The sequence below is a fragment of the Asparagus officinalis genome, chromosome 7 (genome assembly GCF_001876935.1).
Source record: "Asparagus officinalis chromosome 7, Aspof.V1, whole genome shotgun sequence".
Taxonomy (NCBI): Eukaryota; Viridiplantae; Streptophyta; class Magnoliopsida; order Asparagales; family Asparagaceae; genus Asparagus; species Asparagus officinalis.
Genome location: NC_033800.1, coordinates 144,858,784 through 144,881,549, shown reverse-complemented (window position 1 = coordinate 144,881,549; position 22,766 = coordinate 144,858,784). Strand labels below are relative to the sequence as shown.

The following is a 22,766-nucleotide window of genomic DNA, read 5'->3' as shown; positions in this document are numbered from 1 at the left end:
GAAAACTAAAAACAATTATAATGTAAATTTTAGTAAGCGTAGGGGTTTAACTGCCCCCCTAAGCCTATATATCCATCCACCCCTGGTAACTAGTATATATAACATAAATGAGACCAACTCTGCTAGTCACATGACTCACATTGGATCAGTGGATGGGAGTTCATTTTGCCAACTTATATCTAGTATCCCTATATATAAAAGTATTGATTTTGAGAGTCTGAGACAGCTATTTATTTCCGGGTTTGCTGCTGGTTTAGTTGATGCATGTTTGTGGTTTGAATTACACTTTGGTGTTACATGGCATTTTTCATGAAAATAATTTTTACTTGGCATGATATATTATTTGGCTATTCAACTGCGGAGATGTTACCACATTCAGCTGATGTAAACATATAAATATACTTGCATATAGTGCTGAATAAATAATACTATGTCCCAACAGCCTTGAGTTGAAGAGGTTGTACAGGACAAGATCTCACCTTTTCTCACTGTCTAGTTCCCTCTAGGTCTCTGCCTAGGCCAATGGCTCATGTTGCTAAGCATCCTATTCAAATGTGAGATTCATGTTTCACCATCATGTTGTAATGTGATAAAGTAAGGTTTTCTAATGGGTTTAATTTTAAATATATATTTTCAAGTATTGTTCTGTGCTTCTGTGAGGTGGACCGTCTCTCTAGGATCCACTCCCTTCGCCACTCAAAACTAACCCACTCAATCTTGCTGATCATTCACACTTTAGAGTTCTGATAAATCCTTTTAACTATGCCCTAACAGGGAATATTTATGCATATTTATGCATAAATATTTATGCATATTTATGCATAAATTATGCATTGTTTGTCGTGGTTTAATATTCTGCTGATATGACATGCAATCACAGTTCATATGCACTAACAGGGGATGAAACAAAGTATTGCAACAGACTGACATTAACTATCAAATGCTAGTTTGTTGTCCTTTGTTCTACTGCCTGTCATTTCTTCTGCTTTGACTTAGATGGAACCCTTTTCTACTTTTGATGATTAGCTCTTGAAATTTTCGTTGATGTGAACTGAAAGTAGTTCTATGTTATGCATCACTTTTACTTACATGGTTTTGTTTTTGTCTGACGTGCTAAAACAGCTTATCTCATGGTGGGCATGTATGATGATTGTCTCTTATTTTTTTCTTTATTGCAAACTTAGGTCCAAGTAGGAGGATCTCCTCTGTATAAAGTTGAGAGGAAGCTGGGTAAAGGTGGGTTTGGTCAGGTTTTTGTTGGTCGACGTGTTTCTGGTGGCAGTGAACGTGCTGTGGGTGCTGGTGCTCAAGAGGTATCTTTCCTATGATTTTCATAACGTCTATTTTGATTGGAATTGCTGCTTCCACTTAATAATCATACCTGTGTTCATATCTTGCACGTTTACTTTTCCTCCTTTTGTTTTCTTATCTCTTTATAGGTTGCATTGAAATTTGAGCATAGGAGCAGCAAAGGATGTAACTATGGTCCTCCATATGAATGGCAAGTTTACAGGTTCGTGTAGCATCTCTTCTATACAGAATTCATCTTGTGTATCTTATATAGTTTTGATATATACTTCCTGTTATTTGTATTTAATAGTTCTCTAGGTGGTAGTCATGGGGTGCCTAAGGTACACTATAAAGGGAGGCAAGGTGATTACTATATAATGGTATGGTTTTCCTATGTCACCTTGAATTAATGCATTTACTGTCTTTACCCATGCATCACTAATTGCTTCATAGTTTGGTTTAACATTTGTGCTTCTGCAACAAGATCCTAGCAATCCATTCTTCTTATTTTCAGATTCTTTTCTTATCTACAGGTTATGGATATGCTTGGTCCTAGCTTATGGGATGCATGGAACTCTTCTGGACAAATGTGAGTATATTACATGATACTAATAGCCATCGGTTAGTTATGCTTTTACTCTAGTTTGACCCATATATTTTGTAAACTGAATGTCCTGTAACAATTTTTATCAGTTACAACAAATCAGAATCTAACACTTTCCATTTTATCTCGTACACATACATGCATTTGTAATATAGTGGGCAGCTGGGGCCTTATGACTTCATTACTTGTTAGATTCCTTAGGAAACAGAGCTGTATACCTGTCGGTCCATGGAATTGTATTTTGCATGATGTGGGAATTCTTTTTGTGTGATTTTGTTATTCTTCTTCTTTTTATTGGACGATACATGAGTTGCGAGAGGTAGGAATTTCATTATGTTGCGACTTGGTCTGCCGGAACTAGGAACTTGAGACCATTGTGGTTTTCTATGGCATGAGCGCCGTTCAGGTAAAATTTGGCATATACCAGGCCACTAGTGTGGAAGCCTACAAATGTGAGCACCCTTTCTTGGCTGTCAAGCTCACAGGTGGGAGATAGACTGACCTGACTGTTGTGAGGTCCAAGTTTGAGTTTGACACGTGGGCTCTGATGACGTCCCTAAGGTGGCACAGCTAAGCCCATGCCATCTTGGCCACAGCTCTTGTTATTTGAAACCAAGCTCATCATAATTTCAGACTATTTTCAGCACATTATAGAAGCTTCTAACCACCTTAGCTAGTGAGTAATCCTTTTGTCTGCATTACCCAATAGTAGAGAGTCTAAATGCATAATTTAAAAACTTATATCAGCTAGTTAAAAGACATTTTACTCCTTGTCAGCATCAGTATTATATTATTATCTGAACAGATGGGTGTCTGCGAGCCTTTTTGATTTTAGTATTGTATGGGTTATCTAAATGTGAGCATTTCAAACATCATCTTATAAGAAAGATGGCTAATATTTTGGTGGAATGTAGGCAATACTGGCTTGGTAATGAGTCATGACACTGTTATATATAAACCTGTTACTTTTATTTGAACATTTAAGTGTTATATCAATCAGATGCTAATCCATTATACCATTGGATATTATTGCCTCCATGACACAGAATGACATCAGAGATGGTTGCGTGTATTGCTGTTGAGTCTATCTCAATACTCGAAAAGATGCATTCAAAAGGGTGAGCATTAAATCTTTATTGTTTTTTAATAAGATTATATTTTCATCTCAAAATAAGTATGCAGAATTACCACTTACCAGATTTGTTTAGAAGAAAGCTTCTTTTGTAATTTATAATTCAACTTGTTGCTTTATTCATATTAGTTATGTCCATGGTGATGTAAAGCCTGAGAACTTTCTACTGGGTCAACCCAACACTCCTCAGGAAAAGAAGCTATTCCTTGTTGACCTTGGGTTAGGTGAGATCTGTAATTAGTCATTGTAACATCTTAACTTCTTTCGTAGCTTGGCTCTTCTTGATTTTTTTTTCTCTGCAATTTAGAGGCTTTGCTTTTCATTCTAGAATTGGGTTCTGGTTAATGTTTTCTGCAGCGACAAAATGGAAAGATGCTGGAAGCAGTCAGCATATAGAATATGATCAACGTCCAGATGTTTTCAGGTCTTCTATTATTTTCTTCTTGTAGGTTGTAACCTTTATTTATTTATTGAATATTGCTTTTGACCTTGTCATTTACCGCAGGGGAACTGTTAGATATGCTAGTGTTCATGCACATTTGGGGAGAACAGCAAGTAGGAGAGATGATCTGGAATCTCTTGCTTACACTCTCATTTTTCTTCAGAGAGGCAGGTTACCCTGGCAAGGTTTCCAGGTGGTTAGATCTCTTACAATATTAATTTTTATGGATTGAGAATTTATAAAGGGTTGGGACTAATCTTCAGAAATCCTTCTACTTGCAACATTTTGTCATAGGGTGAAGCAAAATCATATTTCGTTTGCAAAAAAAAGATGTCAACATCCCCTGAGTTACTCTGTGTTTCGTGTCCTCAACCTTTTAAGCAATTTCTTGAGATCGTGGTCAACATGAAGTTTGATGAGGAACCAAATTATTCTAAGTTAATATCGTTATTTGATGGGTTAATTGGACCAAATCCAGCAATAAGACCAATCAACACGGATGGTGCACTGAAGGTAATATGCAGCTCCGCTTGATACATAATGTTTACTGTCGCTTGTTTCTTCTCCTTCGTTAAGAACCTATAGGGTACTTTGAGATTTCCTTACAGCACATTGCCTCTCAGGTCGGTCAGAAACGGGGTAGGTTGAATGCTGATGAAGAAGATGATGGTCAGTTAAGGAAGAAGCTTCGTATAGGTGTTCCTGCCACTCAATGGATCTCAGTGTATAATGCGAGAGTACCTATGAAGCAGAGGTAAATTGTCTTGGGATAAGCTGAAATGCGATTTGAAGTCAAAGTTTGTTTTTTTATTGACATCTATTTCCAACCGTTGTCGGTTTCGAGGGGACTGATCTAGAAATGCGTGATATACCACTAGACACCATAGAAAGTAGATTAAAATAAGAATGTTTCTTATATTCTTTTCATTGTCTTAATTCTCTCTTTTTTTTACCATATTATACTCATCAACCTTTCCGAAGCAGGTACCATTACAATGTGGGAGATTCACGTTTGGCACAACATATTGAGAGAGGAATTGAAGATGGCCTGCTTATAAGTTGTGTTGCAAATTGTGCCAATCTGTGGGCTCTTGTTATGGATGCTGGTACTGGGTTCACCTCACAGGTTTATGATTTATCACCATATTTCCTTAACAAGGTATGAGCTAGCCTACTTATTATTCAGCTTTATTTTATGACTTCAATTCTGTGTACTTGTTCAGCACGTTTTCCATTGTGCAGGAATGGATCATGGAACAATGGGAGAAAAACTACTACATCAATGCTGTTGCTGGTGCGAATAATGGGAATTCTCTTGTTGTAATGTCTAAAGGTTGGTCCCTGTTTTTTATATTCATTATCTGATCATATTGTAGTTCCCTTCTGATAAATTATTACCTATCATGTAAAAAAGGGCAAATTTAAATATGGATAAATATTTAAAAATATGAAAAATTCAAGAAAAATCTAAAAATTCTACAAATGTATATTTGCTGATTTATAAAGATTCTAAGTATGAAATAGACACGTAACAATCACACAATATTAACAAAGTACTGAACATATAAGCAAAACTTACATGAGAATGAAAGGATATATCTGTGTCAAAAAGAACGTTACTTGGTCCCATTCTTTCAACTTTCAAGTCTCTCTCAATGATACATGGTTAACAATTTAATCAAAGATGAAAAACTCAGGTTTCGAACTTAAACTTTAAATGATTGGAATTTTCAATGGATAACTCTTTTGCTTGTATATTCCAGATAAAGATGAGTTAACACTACCATAAGAAGAATGGTTGGTAGATAATTTCCTTTACATGGAACTGAATTGGATTGGATCAAGTAATCAATTTGAACACAACAAGCATTAAATTAGATACATAAATTTGGACCAATTCCTTCACTTCAATTTTCTGCTAACAATTCCTTATAGTTTGATCCACATAAAGCTAGTGTATTAAACTGGTTAACCTATCCAATTTGCTTACTCAAATTTCATTTGAACTCAATTTCATACATCTTGATATTGATTATCCAAACTGATCAGATATTAATATAATTTCCATAAAATTAATGAAAATTCATGTTAAATTCATTAATTGACAAGAACATGCATAAAAAATATGAAAATCGAAATTATGTTATGCTCGTGTGTATATATGTATATTATGTATACACATATAAGTATACGTGTGTGCACCAAGATCACCGGATGTCAGTGGCTGGAGGCAGTGAAGTGGAGGCGCTTGAGAAGAGTTGGAGTTGTGGTCGAGGGGTGGAGAGCTACATTGTAGTGTTGCCCTGGAGTTCACTGGAGGATCTGTGTTGGAGTGCTGTGCTTGGAGGGGTCAACGAAAGAAGCAGAGGGATGTGTAGTTGGAGGCGGCAGAGTTGGCTAGAGCGGAGAAGAGGAACCCAAGAGATTAGATTGGGGTTTTTTTTGCGATCGGAAAGGTCAAATACGAGGAGATTCGGTTTTTAACTCAACGGGTTAAAAAACGAGTTGAGTTTGGGTCAGTTCCTCTGAAAATTAAATCTGCTTTTTAATAAGTGTTTAAAACTTAAAAGTGAACTTAACCGGCTTATTATGCTTTTTCTCACACCTTTAGCGGCTTTGCGAGTAAAAAGTGCGATATATGCTTTTCACCTCTAATTCTAGCCAAAGCAAAGCGGCCTAGGGCTGCGTCCACCTAGATTTCTGCTTTTTTACCGCTTTAACCTGCTTTTTTCAACACTGGATTCATGATACACAATCCATTTATGAAGCATGATAAGCATTCGTTAAGTTTCGTAATCAAAATTTTGAGTTAGTTGAATCATTTGTTGGTTTTCATAAGCAGTCCTGCTATATGAGCTATGTATTATTCTTTCGGGTTTTTGAGTCTCCCTGTTGATTTTACATTTTGAATTTTGAGCTCTCTCCGTGGATTCTGTATGTGAGGTCATCTGAAAGTTCTGAACATAGGTGATTCCTCCTGGCCTATGTACTTTCATCATACTATTTTGCGTCTTGCCTTGCTGAAGAGTGGCTTATGCTAAATTGCCTATCAAGTGATTACTAAAATGGTAATCTTGTCTCGTTTTAACATATATTATCAAAATGTATGTATATCAGAAGGATGTATTTTGGGATAATCTTGAATGGGAGACATCAATTTTTTCATTAAGAAATAATAAAGCATTCCCTAAGTAGGACTTTGAGTTATTGTCTTTAAGAATTTGATCAGTTTGCTTTATTTATAAATAATAAGATGAACAATTCCCCTCTTCCTCCTAAGGAGGAACTTCCTCATCTTATGTTGGTAGCCTATCTTAGAACTTATTCTCCCATTACTAGCAAGCACTTAAAATAGCCTTTAGTTCTTTCAATTAACATCAGTCTTTCATTGAGCACGGCATCTTCTTTTCTTTTCTTCAATAGTATCATCCATTTAATTTTTCGTACTCTATTTTAACTTGAAATTTTCCATCATAGGTTGAGTATATTTTTGCCTGCTCTCTTTTCCAATTCACTTTGTTTTCTAGCTAACATCCTTTGTTCAGGTACCCCATACACGCAACAATCGTACAAGGTCAGTGAGTCTTTCCCCTATAAGTGGATAAACAAGAAGTGGAAAGAAGGATTTCATGTTACATCAATGGCAACTTCAGGATGCAAGTGGGTCGTCATCATGTCACGCAATGCTGGATTTAGTCATCAGGTTGGATTCTCCTTTTCTTTCTCGTTTTGCATCTTATTATCTATTTACGAAGCACATCGAGTTATTTCTGCTCGGTTTGTATCTAACTGCTTTCTCTACAGGTTGTTGAGTTAGACTTCTTGTATCCGAGCGAGGGCATCCACAAACGCTGGGATAATGGGTACAGGATCACATCGGTGGCGGCCACTTGGGATCAGACTGCTCTTATACTAAGTGTTCCTCGGCGCAAGCCTGGGGAAGAAACACAGGAAACCCTCAGAACCTCTGCTTTCCCCAGCGCTCATGTTAAGGTAAAATAAGAATTTTTTTCCTCTCCAAATTTCAGTAAGTTGACGCCCTTCACTCTATTCTAGGATAGATCACAACACCATCTCTTATATGTGAAATTTCTGTAACCAGTGTCATCCAAGTCATTCTCCATAACCAAAGGCTAATGGTTGGCTGCAACCAGGAGCTAGTCCTCTGGGTTGTTGCTAGATTCGAGGCCCTAGTAACTACTTACAGGGATCTGAACTGACACGACATTTAGATTAATTTTTAGATGAGCGCCTCACCTATCCTTTCCGGATCGCTTATCACCCCTCAACTATTTATTAGTGCTCATCACCTTTAACCCATGAGGGAGAGAGGGGTTATCTGCAATTTGTCCCTCTCAAAATCCCAATCCAGGAAGAGCTGAGGCATTACTAAGAGAGTGTTTATTTGCAATTTAGCCAAACTTTTATTGTGATTTTATTTGTAACTAGAAGTGCAGCTTTTTATAGAATCCGGCTTTCTGTACTCTCATTTTCCTCCAAGCCAATCCCTCTGAGACCTTTCACAATGGTTATATGGTAAAAAGTTTTGACTGCCGAATGGATCATTTTTCATTGAATGCCCAAGCTACTCTTTGACGTTAGTCTTTATTTTATTTTTTTATGCGCAGGACAAGTGGGCAAAGAACCTCTACCTTCATTCTGTGTGCTATGGTCGAACTGTGTCATGATACTTACTTCAGGCCAACCTTTTCCTGACTCAAGAAGAAGCAGGGTTTTCGAGCGGTCTCGTCTAACTTTTGATGGCTATTTCTGAGAACCAGAGAAGCCAGAGCAATGGCATGTCCCTTTTTTTTTTTTTGTATATTTTCTCATACCAGAGGAGTTAGGAAAAAGAGGAATGACATTCGAAGGTTGTTCTCACTTATTTTTCCTTCTGTATATTTCTAATGCTTAAAACAAACGAACTGATGTAGGAGTGACAGGGGACCTGAAGGGAGTAGTACTTTGTCTTCTAAATGTCACGAAGGGTAAATTTGCAGTATATCCATTATTTTTGAGTCTGCAATTGTCGGTGGCAGAATTCTGACAATTTGTAATTTTTAACCGTTTGTTTTCATTTTAATTTTTTGTGACTAGCTTTACGTCTTTTATTGCCAGCAAATGGAACGCTAAAATTTCTCTGAACAAAATATTTAGTGGTAAAGTAACAAATTTTGTATTAAGTGCGAATTGTAACGCATGATTGATGCAGCGTTTACAACAAAAGATGGGAGTTTCTAATAGAAATTCAATATTAGTAAGTAGATGTAGAAGAATTAGCTGGTTTCAAATTCTGAACCATTTATGTAACTATTCAAATCATTATTTCTTCATTTTATAAATCACATTTTTAAAATTGGTAAGCTACTTCAAATTCTGGTCATGGTATCGTTTTGTCCCAAAAAATTAAAATAATAACAATAATAAAATATAAATATAAATAAAAGAAAATAAAAATAAAAATGGAAAATAAAATAAAATAAAATAAAATAAAGCTCAATTAAGCCAAGTTGCTCGGACAATTTAGATACTCGTTCAAATATCAATCTCAAATCTCAATATATGTATAATTAGTAGAATGCTATGTCGGTACAAATATTAAAAAATATTATTGTAGTCTCAACTCGAGCTGAACCACGTACAAGCTTATCCTCACTTTTATATGAATTTCTACGTATAATTTTTTTTTTCCCGAGAAGGGGGGAAAAAAACCAGAATACGTGCGCGCATGTCCTAATGCGCGATCGCTGCTGCTGACGTGGCGCTAGAACGGGACCCCGCCATATCTCCCGTTGCTCATAAGTACCGATTTTCCCGCGAACATTGTGAACGCCTCTCCGTTTCCCCAAAATTATCCCAAAAAAAAAAAAAAATCGTATTTTTACCTATAATTTCCCATTTTGCTCTAAGTTTTTTGGGGGTCATGAGGATTGCGATCGGGATTAGGGCTGGTTCCTTCCCGCTGATCGCTTTACGGTAAATTTCGCATTCTGATTCCAAGTAAAGATGGGTCTTTTATCTCATTAATATTAATTTTATAATTCTTTTGGCATATTGACCTTAGATTTGCAATTTAGAGGTAAGATCATGAAATCTCCTTTATCTGATTGTTTTTAGATAGATGGATTTTTCCTTAATTTTAGGTATATTAAACTCTGAATTTTTTTTTGTTATTCGATTTCACAGTGATCTTCTGTTTCATTTAGAATTATGGACGTATATTTCTTACAAAAACAGAAAGGGGGAAAAAAAAAGATTATGGACGTATTTCCTTAAAATGGTTCATGAGTCTGGTTCATTATGTAGATTAAATACTGCCTATGCCTGTTTGTTGCAAGAGTTTATGCCTCTATTCCTCATAGGTGTAGAAGGGAATAAGGGCTGTAAATTCTTTACCAAACCCCCAAAATTTTACTTCGGCCTTATACTTCAATCCGCGCTTATACTGAAATATTTGGTTATATAAGAATTTTCAGCGAACCATCGAATTGCTTATGACAATTTCTTTTATTACTCTTTTTGCCCATATTCGGGTCAATACTGAAAAAAATTGACCTAAAACTTCTATATCCCAAAGATAAGGGTGTAGTCTATTACACGCCGAGCGAGAACTTTCCCTCTTGAGATATTTACATATATACTTTTCTGTGATTCCTCCCTCAACAGTATAAGCTAAACTTATGTGGGATTTTAGAGGTGGTCTTCATGGATTTTAGAGGTCGATTATACAGGATTCCTTTAATTGTTCCTCGAACTAAGAAATTCATGTTTGATTAGGTTGGTGCTCGGTGGACAGTTAAATCTTAACATAAACTGGGTGCGAATTTTCTGGATTTCCCATTACGGTTACAAATTTGAACATTGGGATTTTGTAACTGTTTATGTTCCAGGTTCAATTCTAGTATTAGAGGAAGATAACAATTTTCATAAGGAGTTTCAAGTACTCAGTGTCAATTTTCTTCATCCACAACCATTAAGCATGTGGTGCTGTGGAGACTCGGAAGAGGATACCTATGGACCTCCTGCAAATCAAAACCCTGCTCCACCCAATCGCAACACTCATGGTGAAATTTTCTTTTGCTTAATTTACCATTTTTTGTTGGTCTTCATTTTCTATTTTTACCTTCCGCTGATCCAGTAGCTTTATGCGGTGTAATGCTTTTGATTCCTGGCAAATAAAAATGGTACAGTTAAATTATTCAGAAGTTTATTAAAGTTGCAGCATCTGGATTTTGCTATCGTTTTGACCATTGTTATTTCAACCCATGCTTTAATACTGCACCTCAATGTTATAGTAATTCTAAGCAGAAAAAAGAATAATAAGATGCCTACATAGACAATCCGCCATGAACATGGTAATATGAAATTTAAATTTGACGAAGGTTTGGATTAACCAAGTGATTATGAACCTATTAGATGTATTTTCTATGGCATTTTGACCTTTTGTTCTACACCTTAAGAATGTTGTTTCCTCTCCTATACATTTAATATAAGTGTTGTAACTTGTAGTTAGATTTTTCTTTGTTGCAACCGATAGCTTATTACAGCTCATGATGTATATTTCGGTTTTTGTTGTGAAAAACCACCTAATTGTAGGGTAATATCAATTCTGAATCATTTGATTCTTCATTTTTTTTTCTTTTTTGTTTGAGATGCAAGCTTAATGTAACTTAAAAATAATTCTTTTGTCTTACTATTATGTTTTAATTTTCTATTTTTTACTTCAAATATTGGCCTTTTAAATCAATTTTTAAGATCTAAACACAACTTCTCATTTCTAATTTAGGTCAGGATAGAGAGCCAAGAAGGCCTAATAACCCAAAGAGTGGAGCTGCCAAGAAAGAGTTATCCATTGATATTCCAACTTTTTCTTTAGCCGACCTTAATCAGATGACCAATAACTTTGGCCAGAGGGCTCTACTCGGTGAAGGATCCTATGGACGAGTCTTTTATGCTCTTCTACCTTCAGAGGAGCCCGTTGCAATAAAAAAACTAGACCCAAACGCCTCTCAAGAACATGATTCTGATTTCCAATCTCAGGTTTGATTCTTCTTTCTAAAAATGGCTAATTGTGGATAGACCTCTTGTACTATCTCCACATTAAACTTACTACCCCTGTACTTCTAGTTTTGCAGATAGACCCTCTCAGAAAGGATCAAAATTTTTCACTCAGGGGGGTCTATTTGCAACAATAGAACTAAGGGTAGTAACTTCAATTTGACAATAGTACAGGGGTCTATCCACAATTAACCCTTATAAAAACTATGTCATAACTATAGTTCCACCTAATTATAATTGTAGACTCTTATCTCTGGCAATGTCTTATGTAGTTATCAAATGTTTCAAGACTTAAGCATGACTACTTTGTCAAACTGTTGGGGTATTGCTTGGAGGAGAATAATAGAATTTTGATCTATGAGTATGCCACAAGAGGTTCATTACATGACATTCTACATGGTAGGCAACCACAATAAGTCATCTCTTTCCTTTAGAGGTTTTAAGATATTGGTCCTAAAACATCACTATTTTGGAATAGATTCCTCGAATGTAGATATCATAATATAAGTCCTTCAAAACCTTTATATACCAGATTTGACTGGAGAGGTCTATTTGGTGCATCTTAAAGGGTTTGAGGGGCTTATATGATATGAACATTCGAGGGACCCACTTCAAAATAGTGAAGTCCAAGCGACCGATACCTTAAAAACCCTATTTATGATGATATTATTTTCTATATCTGGTTTAATTTGTAATTCTAATTTAGTCATGTTTACTTTCAAACAGGGAGGAAAGGGGTACAAGGTGCTGAGCCAGGCCCTTTACTGAGTTGGAATCAGCGTGTAAAGATTGCTTATGGTGCTGCAAGAGGTCTCGAGTTCCTTCATGAAAAAGTTCAGCCGTCTATAGTTCATCGGGATGTGAGATCAAGCAATGTCCTTGTATTTGAAGAATTTAACTCCAAGATTGCTGACTTTAACTTGACTAACGCGTCTCCTGATACTGCTGCACGCTTGCACTCTACTCGAGTTTTAGGAACGTTTGGCTATCATGCTCCAGAGTAAGCTGACTATTGCTTTTAGTATGGCGTTCCTTTTCCCAGAGTGACCATTGATATTTACTTTGACGGATGAAATTTTACTCTTAAATCCATTTTTATTTGGTTTTGTATTTAATTCTCTCGATCTTTAGATACTTCATGGCCCAGACAACTAGTATCTTCTTATTATTGTGTACACCTCTTACTTGCATTATAATTAGAGACTTTAGGATAATCTATAGATTTTTACTGTTGATCATTTATAACTTGGTTCTCGTATTATACCTAATGTTTCTTGTATATGTCAAGTAGCAGACAGGCTAGTTATAAGACATCAACTATCTGAGAATATGATCTAAGGCTAATAATACTAATTTGGCTGAATAAATTGCACCTGGAGAATAGTATGAATCTTCTTGCATATCTGTTATCTTTAGAATTTCTCCAAGATCTCTGTTACGCTCATTTGTATGTCAAACAATCTGTTAGCAGATATGGCACAAAGTAAATACTATAGTTATAAAATGAGGTTGTCATTTCCATTCAAATAACAGTATTCTAATAAATATTCATATTCATATTCAATATCTGTTCTCTGCCAGCAGAAGCAAGCTTTCGACATTTAACCACTTATTACTACACTACATAAGGGCCACAATCTTTCCCACTTTTTAATCTGCAAATTGCAAAGCCTGCAGAAAATTCAATGGCCAACCAAATAAAACAATGTTCTACAGAAAGAAATGCCTCGATACTACTACTTGATGAGTCACAGTAAATCTCTCGACTTGTGAACCATCATTTCTTATCCTCGAATTATTATTTATTATAGGTATGCAATGACTGGATGCCTGACCCAGAAGAGTGATGTCTATAGTTTTGGTGTCGTTCTTCTCGAGCTTTTAACCGGTAGAAAACCTGTAGACCATACAATGCCCAAGGGACAGCAGAGTCTTGTAACTTGGGTAAGTTCTGTTTCCTATAACATCACAGTTTCTGCAGCTATTATCGCTCTCTTTTCTGTACCTAACTTGCTTCTCGCTTTCACTTAAAAATGAAATTTGCTTATTGCTGCAATACTACAGGCTACGCCAAGGTTAAGTGAAGACAAAGTTAGACAATGTGTTGACCCCAAATTGAACGATGAATATCCACCAAAGGGGGTTGCTAAGGTTAGTTTTCTATTGATTCCCTCTTTTCTGTTTTCATGCTTTTTTAATGCTTTCACCGCAAATTAATGCTTTATTGTATCTACTGGATGGAATATATGAGTAAAGGTTCGTGATAAGTAAGAAACTGCATGGTTAAGTAGGTGTCACCTAATTTATTTTATTTCAAAGATTGATTTCAGTTCATTGTAAACAATCTGAACATGTACTTGATACCATTAATTTAAAGGCAAATCTTAAACCATGAATGCTCTCAGTGAAGAAGAGATCTTGGGACACTAAATTGGAAACCACTGGTAATCTTACACCTTAGAAATTGCTTACAAACAAGCATAAATAACTTAAAGAGGAGCAATGTTTATAACTTGAAGATAAACAGTTTTATGAGACCTATGCTTAGGAAGTGCCTAAACCTCTTGAGTCTTTAACTTACATGTTGTGAATTGTAAAGCTGTATGACAATTCTATTAAAAATATTTCGTTATAAACATCAAAGGCAATTACACTCTGACAACATAATCTCCAATCTCACTCGCAGATGCCGAAACATTAAAAAAGGACACCACTCCAAACTATCATGTCATTCTGTTAAAAGAAAAGTTGACTTATATTTCATTTTCCTTTACATGCAATAATTTCTGGAGACAGAAATTAGTAAAGTCTATAAATGTAAATTTCTTGTAATTGGAATGCATCAGATGGCAGCGGTTGCGGCTCTCTGTGTTCAGTATGAATCTGATTTCAGACCGAACATGACGATTGTCGTGAAGGCCCTTCAACCACTTCTCCAGAGACCTCAGGAAAGTAATCCTGTGTGATACTTTTTTAGGCGAGCAACCATTCTGGATTATCAATGTGTGTACCTAGGTGAAGGGATTCAATACCATAGCAAACTATTGTCAGTGAACTGTGATTCATATGATTTCATATTTTTTTTAATTAAACTAATCGAAAACGAGCTGTGTCGATTGTATTCAAATCAGCATCTCCTCCTCAATTGTCAAGATCTTTTTATTAAAGATACAAGAGGGTTGTCTATCCACTCTTCACTGTTTTCTCATGTGATGTGCACAATGTCTTGTGATTTACGCTTTAATATTAGGCTTTAACGATGCATCTTTTCCAAATCGAATGTTACGTGACAAACAATTTGTGCATAAAAATGCTGTCATAAAAAAAAGACAGGAGATTCTTGGTGCATTAGTAGACAAGACACGAGAGAAATGTTTATTGATCACAAAATTCACGGAAACAAGACGCACACTGATCACACTTGAGCAATATAAACCAAGGGCTTTAACGATGCATCTTTTGAGTTCCACTCCCCTTCAACTTCCATTAATCTTCCTACAGTTTTTCCTGACCTCCCCATTACCCCCTGTCAACGGACTGACGTTCCCCATGTTCACCATCGAAGTCGCAAACTTCGAGAAGAACGAACCCCGACTGCTAGCAAAGCTGTTCACAGTCGAAGCAGTCGAAGCTCCGCTCGTCGGAAAAAGCTCCTGATCACTCTGTAGGAGGCCTTATCTTTTCTTGTCGAAAGTGTCAGGAGTTGTCAGGTCCAAGTTAACTAACGTGCCCCCGTTGCCGGATTGAGGGCAGTTGGGTTGCAATGTTGTGAGATAGGATGAGCTTAGGCTGGGGTCAGGTTTTCCTGTGCCGGAGAAGTTGTAGAGCCGGTTCGTTACGAATATGCACCGGGCTCGACCGAACGTGTGGGAGCCCGTGCAAGTTTAATTTGTGTGTTTGAGTTTGGATGCTGATTATGAATTTGTAATCTCAGTATGTAATTGACGTTTTTAATGAGAAAGTATTTTGTGATAGCTAGTTCATCTACATTTGGTTCAGGAGACTTTTAAATTGGATGTCTCCTCTTGGCGCATAAATAATGCAATGAACTAGAGTAACTGGAAAAGAGTACGCATCTTATCAGAACAACCTGCATGTGAGCTTGGCATATGCTTAGCCATCCATGGGAGGTCAGGTCAGGGGAATAGTTTAGAAATCTGTACCGTCCCCTGAATGGCTAAGAACATAATCGTTCGTGAACTTTTAACAACGCAAAACATTACTTTCTCAATCTTAATCGTTCGTGTGTGTTTTTGCACTTTGGTGAGTAGTGCACAAATTTTGACTTAAAGGAGTGTTATAGCTTAAGAAAAACATTTGGAGAGAAAATGCAGAACATGACATTTTGTCTGCTTCAATGTGCACAGAGCTTGTTAACAGACAAATAGTTGGGCTCGATGAACATTTAAAGAATATATATTTTTTTTTTGAAAATTTTATCACATCTTTAGAAATATAACATGTTTTATACTGTAACGTTTACAGAACGGAGATATTTTCAAAATCATTTCAGAACTTGTTCGATTCTTTTGACTTAAAATCTTGCGCATATACATTAAATCACAGCTAGACCACATAACTATTAATGCATGCAACATGTTCGACGTTAATCTTATGTGTAAATAATTATTTGTTTAATTATTGGCTTAGTTGGAATTCGAACAAAAGGGCTCAGCGCCACTTTTGTAGCCTTCTTTTTTTTTTCTCAGTGAAGGATAAGAAGTAGTACGACTAAGAAAATGCCGACCTCTAATTTGTTAGGGCTCATTTAGTCTCTCATTAGAAGATAATATGAGAATAATATCTTTGCTCAATTTTATCCTTGATTATGGGATTACATGTTTCCTATGTTTGTTAATCAAGAGCATATGACAACTCAATTTTATCCTTGATTATAGGATTTAGATGTTTCTCATGTTTGTTGATCAAGAGCATATGACAACAGAATATGTAATGAAGGTTCGAGGGTTAGGATTTAACTTACGATGTATAGCTCTATATGTACGTCTATATATCCACCGGATATACAACAATACGGTTAATGAAATAGATCGGTAAAACACTTTTTTTGAGTGGTAAAAAAATTTTTTGAGATGTTGGAAAAGATGAGGAAATTTACCGGAATATACATCGTGGTTTTTGTTGTACAATATGAGTGCTATCAAGAAAGTATCTAATACTTCCAAGTGTTTAGCATGCATCAAACAATAACTGAGTGGGGCCCACTCATTTTTCTCTCTTCTCTCTCTTACTTGACCATTATGCTAACAGCAATGGTTAGCAAAATCCTAAATATATTTATACGCATTTTTTGGAAGGATTGATTTAATATATATCCATTGATAAGCCATGGGTTTTTCCTCTAGCAACTTATTGGTCGAGACACAATCATCATTAATCATGAGTTGCTGACATCTCGCAACATTATCAAATCTAATAAGATCCAAGATCACAATGTTTGCAGCTTTTTTCCATCAGAAATTAAGACCAGAATTCTAAAACAGGGGATTTTGATGCTTACGAGTTCACAATATGCTGCAAATCACAATGAACAAGATAAAAAACTTCACGCTTCCTAATAACAAAACTCTGACGTAGCTGAGTATCCTTCTATAAACAAACACCCTTTGTACGCAAGGCAAGCCCCTGTAAAAATACTCATCCATCTTTTATTCCAAGCAAAATCTCAATAATTTAACTTTTCCATGATATTTGAATACAAGGACCCCAGAGGACTCGACAAAAGCGGATGTACTCCATCTAAACTACATAAGAAAATACGAGAAGGCAAAAATATACTTCCGTATATAACTCATAAAGTATATACATGATACCTAAGCAGCTAATTATTAACGGCGAGTGCATGAAGTTGAGTGACTTGAACCACTTTTGTGGCTCTCAATTCTCTTCAACCTCTTCTGTCTGTATTTCCATGCAACCTGAATGCGGACTGCTGCCATATTCCTCCAGTATGGTGATTCATACCTTTAAATAAGAAGATAACCGTGTTAATGCTAAAGACCACAAAGAAAAAAAAATATAATATTTCTTTAAATAATCAAGTCCTTTTATCAATATAGATGAAAGTATAACTTCTATTTGCTCTATGTAACTTCAAAGAAGGACGTGTATATTTTCCTAGTATCAAAAGAATAGAATTTTTTTTAGCAGCTTATAACTACCTAATTGCTCCCTGAACACGAGGATTGCGTAGGAATCTTGCAAATAATACAGTAACTTCTTCAAGGTCAGCAGCTCGGAGTGCAAAGGCTTCCACATTAGTTAAACATTTTACTGTTCTTGTAGAGAATAATCGATGTCCAGGGAACCTAACTTTTGCTCCATCTGCACCATGGAAAGTACAAACATGTCCATAGGTAAGAATTCAGAAACTTGAAAGAAGCATAATATAAGTTTCAATGAAAAACATTACTATCATGTTAATTGGATAAAAAAAATAGAACTTTCAACTATACTTGCTCAGGCACAAGATAGCAAATAAGCTAATTTTTCTCTAAACCAACTTAAGTTTAATAGCATATAACCATGAGAACAAATGGTGCGCTCTTGATATAACAAGTGAAATCCACGCAACAACACTGCCATGCATAACTCTCATATCAATTTTCGTGCAGACTTGTTTGTCCTTTCCTTTCTTTTGTTGCTCCCTTAGTATAGCAAATTATCAAAATAATAATAAAAATCAAGGTTAATTGCGGATAGACCTCCTGACCTATCACCGGTTGTGGATAGACCCCATGTAGTTCTATTGTTGCAGATAAAACCCCTGAATGAATTTTTTAAGGCTCTTTTACCCTCAGCTAGAGAATATTGTTTTTTGATGAAGACTTCTTGAGGGTAAAGAATTTCACTCAAGGGGCCAGTATCGGACAGTAGAACTAGAGGGATCTACCCGCAATTAACCCTAATAATAATGATGATGGTGATGATGTCGATAATGATAAATGATAATACTGGGTTGGAGTTACCATGTCTGTAGGCAGTGATATAGCACATAGTCTAAGGAAGGTCGAAATCACATATTACCTTTATGCACTGAAGAGTGTTCAAGGTACCACGTCAAGAGCTCTTCACCACAAACATCTCCCTCTGACAAAGGAGCTTTATGCCCATCCACTCCAATACTTTCCACTTTACCCCTCACTATAAACACCATTTTTTCAACAGGACCCCCTTGATAAAGGATGTCGCTTCCTCTTATGTAGAACTGTTGCCTTAACTTTTCACAAATGGCATCTATAATGGGCTCATCCATCAATGTGAAAATGCGTACCTGGATAAAGAGTAAGATAAATAATCACAACGGTCCTAGGTAATTGCAAACGTGTTTTGTTAGGATACATAGGTTGTGAACTACATACCATGCAAAAATGGTATAAACAAATGTAATAGCAAGGTTAATTTAGGTATATTGAATTTTGGTACCTAGATGACGATAAAAAACAGTCAAACACAAAATTGTCCAAGTGCAGAGAAACACAGCTGCCATTGTGTTGGCAATCACAGTAATACACTTTGTACAAGAATCAGATTCCGAAATTTAGAGAAGACTTTTCTTTTATTCTTAACGGTATACATATAACAAGATATAGAGTCAAGCACTGCACTATATGCTTTTTCATCTCAAATATTGGCATATACTTTGCTTCAAGAAAGTCGTAGACTGATTTCACATTTTATGCCAATAACAGTACAAACTGGAAACCACTATTCATCCTATATGTTTAAAATTTAGCAACCAGGCGTTATCCTATGTACTGCTAGTAAACCGACTGGATGTTTCAAGTACTTTGAAGCATTACTATCGATACCATTCTAAAAAAATTCTTAAAAACTTGCATAAAGTTCATCTAACATTTTGAAATAAAGTCTCAAAATGTTGTGGAAATATGGTTATATCAGATACACTTCTGAAAAATGAGTTTTCATATGCTTATGGGTTAGCCATAGCCATTTAATTGCAAGAAATAACAGAGCCCTCAAATCATTGTCAGATACACTTTCGAAAAATTAGTTTTCAAATGCTAATGGGTTAGTAATAGCCATTTAATTGCAAGAAATAACAGAGATCTCAATTCATTGTCTTCTCATTTGCATAGCATTCTAGCAACTACCAAAGACTGCTCAGCATAAGTTATAAAGAAAAAACATTTCACCAAAAACAGAAAATGAGATATGATCTTGGAACCTCACTTGTTTGAGACATTTAAAGAAATGGCGTCGTATCTCTCTTTGTAAGTCTTCTGGCAAGTTTGCAAGTAGCTGTTCCTCATCTACACCTCGAGTGGCAGCCCAACTAAATCTTTCTGCTTGCCTCACATGCCTGAATAATTCAATTCAAAACAAAAAAATGATAAGAAATACTCGCAACCACTAACCAAACTAGCTATGTAAGTGACATGCTATTAGATGGTATACAAACAAACTAATCTAATTGCATGGTATCGAAAAACTCTATCAGCAAATGTTCAATAATTAAGCAGTATTCATAACACTTAATATTCTGATGAAACATGGAAAACAAAGAAAACAATATTCACCAACAAAATGATCTTTCCTAGCAGACTTAATATTCTGATGAAACATGGAAAACAAAGGAAACAATATTCACGAACAAAATGATCTTTTCTAGCAGACCAGTACTTCTTTCAACCCAAATCATACTTTCTATATTTCTTAAGGTGGCAGCTTTAAAAAAATCCATGCTGTTATAATCTCCATATTTTGATCCTCCTGGATGATATAACATGAAATAAAAAGGAAATATGACCCATATAACGTGGTATAGAGTTTTTGAAGGATGTCGATTTAACAAAAAGAATATGAGCAAAGCCAAAGGCGAGTTGGCATGGAGCATCAAACCCTACCCTCTCTGTATGACCTCCTAATGTAACAAGAAGAAAGATGGCAAAATCTTATATAGGTTCCAGCTAGGCTGTTCATTTTTTTTTAATTCTCTAGATTTAAGGACATGTCAATCATCTCCGAGCACTACATAGAACCAGCCAAAACAGTTGTCATGCTGAATCGGGAGTGTCGAGCAAGATTATATTGCCAGTTAATGAACAACAGAACTACAACTCTAAATGGAAAGTGAGTTTCATTAAAGACAATGTTGTGGCAGATTTATGCTTGACCTTTTTTTTTAAATCAAAGCTATAGCCATGTTTACTGCCATATCCAATACACCGATTAGAGCAAACCACAATTTTGTAATGAGTACAAACATACAACAAATACATAAGGGCAAACATCCTTTTGTTTACTGAAGTATCTAAGCAGGTGATATTAGAGCTTTTCAATGTACTGCTAGTCACAAACTGTTCTTGCTATTTAATAGTTGATATGATATTGCAATTAAACAAGTTTTTGCAAGTGACTGAAAAGGAGACCCGCTAGCACCCAAAAACAAAGAAGGGCAGACCCTCTAACATATGATTGCAAGGTTATACTTTAAAAAAGAGGAGGAGCAGTGTTAAATAACACAAGTATTAAATCATTTTAATTAAAACGGCTACACTCAAGGAAAACAAATAAATAAGTTTATGCAGTTATGAAAATCACAGGGAGTACTAGAAAACAAAATTGGAAAATCCCTATAAAAATAGCTGTATTAAATGTGAGATATGATGATGAAATGCCACTGTACCTCCTCAACCGTTCTGGTAAGCGTCGATGACTCATCCATTGTTCAACATCACGTCGTCTTAATTGCATTTCCAGTCTCCTTCACAAATAAATATGTAAAGTCAGTTAAAGATACTTAAAGACAAAATAAAATACAGAACTTACTGCTAATACATGCACTAAGTTAATAAATGATACCACTGGGGGAATCAATCTAATACACGAATGATGAGTAAAGATAACGTATTAATTACAAAGCCAGCAGTGCTAAAGAAAAGATACATAGACAATGCAGGTTTAGAGGTAATTATATGTCAGGATGTTCAGATGAAGATTGAGTTAACTAAGGACTTGCATAACCATTGTCAGCATGCAAAAAAATAAAAACATAAAAATAAATAAATAAATAAATAAATCAAGGAACCTTTCACATTGTCTAAGGTTCTCAGAAAGTAAATTTTTTGAATTTATCCAAATCTTTTAACTATACATATATTATGATTGATCCATTTTGTAAACATCCCTATTATACTTATACATATGTAATACGTTAAACATGGGTTCACAGAACTTGCAGTTTAAAGACGAAAGGCTCAATAAGGCACTAAGCAGACCATAAAAATGCTAATACCATGAGATATGGTAACAATACAGTTATTTAACTCAGTACGAGCACCAACTATGATGCCCAGGCTTTGCTCCTAGACACAGAAATTTGGCATAGTCAAAACAGAACTCTAGACTATATCTTTCCAAAATGCTGCATCTAGATCAACCTTGTTGCCACTTGAATTATAATGATCATCATCTTTACTTAAATCATACTTCTTAAAAATTACAAATAAACTAAAAATAGTAATGGATTCTACCATTTTTTAAGTATTCAATTTTACATTTTTACTTCATATAAACCTTCAGAAATATTGCCTAAAATAGTTTGCACAGTAACATATGACATTCTTAAACCAAAGGCCTTTTGTGGCATCGCCTAAGTAAGGATACCTGTGTTCATGGTTGAGTAATTCCTACATCCATCATACCATATATCTAATATAGCACACAGATGACCTCAACCCAAACAACAGCCTGAATGACTGATTATAGAATTATGAGTCATTCCAAATTTAACAAACAAAAATTGATACTTCAGCAGTTCAAAATACTTTATGTTTATTCATATCAAAGAGCAACCAAAATTAGGGCCATCTGAATTGCAAAATACTTGAGATGACGAATCATGTTTACCATGTAGCTCTCGACACTTAATCAACTATATGGTTATGACCATAAAAATGAGTACATCTGAGTGAATCACCTCCACAAGGAGATGCCAGTGTATGTTTACATTGACTTGTGTAACACTTCAAAAAGATAGTATTAACTTACCAAATGTAAATCCATAGCCTCTACAATTGCTGACAATATATGACAACATATCAAGACCTCGTGAAGTGATACCACACCCAAAGAAGGCATGAAAGCTGAAGCCTCGCCAACTTTAATATTAAAAAGAAGCTAAAATATGCATTTTTGAAGAGTAGGAATACCATCATCACTTGCGAGAGGGTATCCTCAAAGAGACTGAAGCTTGA

General features: G+C 35.6%; 3 protein-coding genes across 4 annotated transcripts in view; 2 read left to right on the top strand and 1 right to left on the bottom strand.

The window, feature by feature from the left end:
* The window catches only part of LOC109848404 (casein kinase 1-like protein HD16), a 9,867-nt gene extending 1,309 nt beyond the window's left edge, over positions 1–8,558 (top strand). The window contains exons 2-16 of the mRNA XM_020417876.1: positions 1,185–1,313; positions 1,440–1,513; positions 1,601–1,670; positions 1,824–1,879; positions 2,941–3,012; positions 3,156–3,250; positions 3,384–3,450; positions 3,532–3,661; positions 3,763–3,981; positions 4,092–4,222; positions 4,453–4,627; positions 4,711–4,801; positions 7,014–7,171; positions 7,273–7,461; positions 8,097–8,558. Coding sequence (XP_020273465.1) covers positions 1,185–1,313; positions 1,440–1,513; positions 1,601–1,670; positions 1,824–1,879; positions 2,941–3,012; positions 3,156–3,250; positions 3,384–3,450; positions 3,532–3,661; positions 3,763–3,981; positions 4,092–4,222; positions 4,453–4,627; positions 4,711–4,801; positions 7,014–7,171; positions 7,273–7,461; positions 8,097–8,156 — 1,716 coding nt within the window. The 3' untranslated portion in view covers positions 8,157–8,558. The remainder of the gene's footprint in view (positions 1–1,184; positions 1,314–1,439; positions 1,514–1,600; positions 1,671–1,823; positions 1,880–2,940; positions 3,013–3,155; positions 3,251–3,383; positions 3,451–3,531; positions 3,662–3,762; positions 3,982–4,091; positions 4,223–4,452; positions 4,628–4,710; positions 4,802–7,013; positions 7,172–7,272; positions 7,462–8,096) is intronic.
* Positions 9,164–14,723, top strand: LOC109848709 (probable protein kinase At2g41970). The gene is made up of 8 exons (XM_020418359.1): positions 9,164–9,444; positions 10,359–10,532; positions 11,255–11,508; positions 11,799–11,925; positions 12,253–12,526; positions 13,338–13,470; positions 13,591–13,677; positions 14,373–14,723. The coding sequence occupies exons 2-8, from the start codon at positions 10,448–10,450 to the stop codon at positions 14,490–14,492; spliced, it is 1,080 nt and encodes a 359-aa protein (XP_020273948.1). The 5' UTR covers positions 9,164–9,444; positions 10,359–10,447; the 3' UTR covers positions 14,493–14,723.
* LOC109848708 (probable cyclic nucleotide-gated ion channel 20, chloroplastic) overlaps positions 17,174–22,766 on the bottom strand; it is a 23,081-nt gene continuing 17,488 nt past the window's right edge. For both annotated transcript variants that reach the window (XM_020418358.1, XM_020418357.1), the window contains 5 exons: positions 21,197–21,274; positions 19,741–19,870; positions 18,574–18,820; positions 17,709–17,871; positions 17,174–17,511 (listed from right to left, as the gene is read on the bottom strand). In XM_020418358.1, the coding sequence (XP_020273947.1) occupies positions 17,376–17,511; positions 17,709–17,871; positions 18,574–18,820; positions 19,741–19,870; positions 21,197–21,274 (754 nt within the window). In that variant the 3' untranslated portion in view covers positions 17,174–17,375. The remainder of the gene's footprint in view (positions 17,512–17,708; positions 17,872–18,573; positions 18,821–19,740; positions 19,871–21,196; positions 21,275–22,766) is intronic.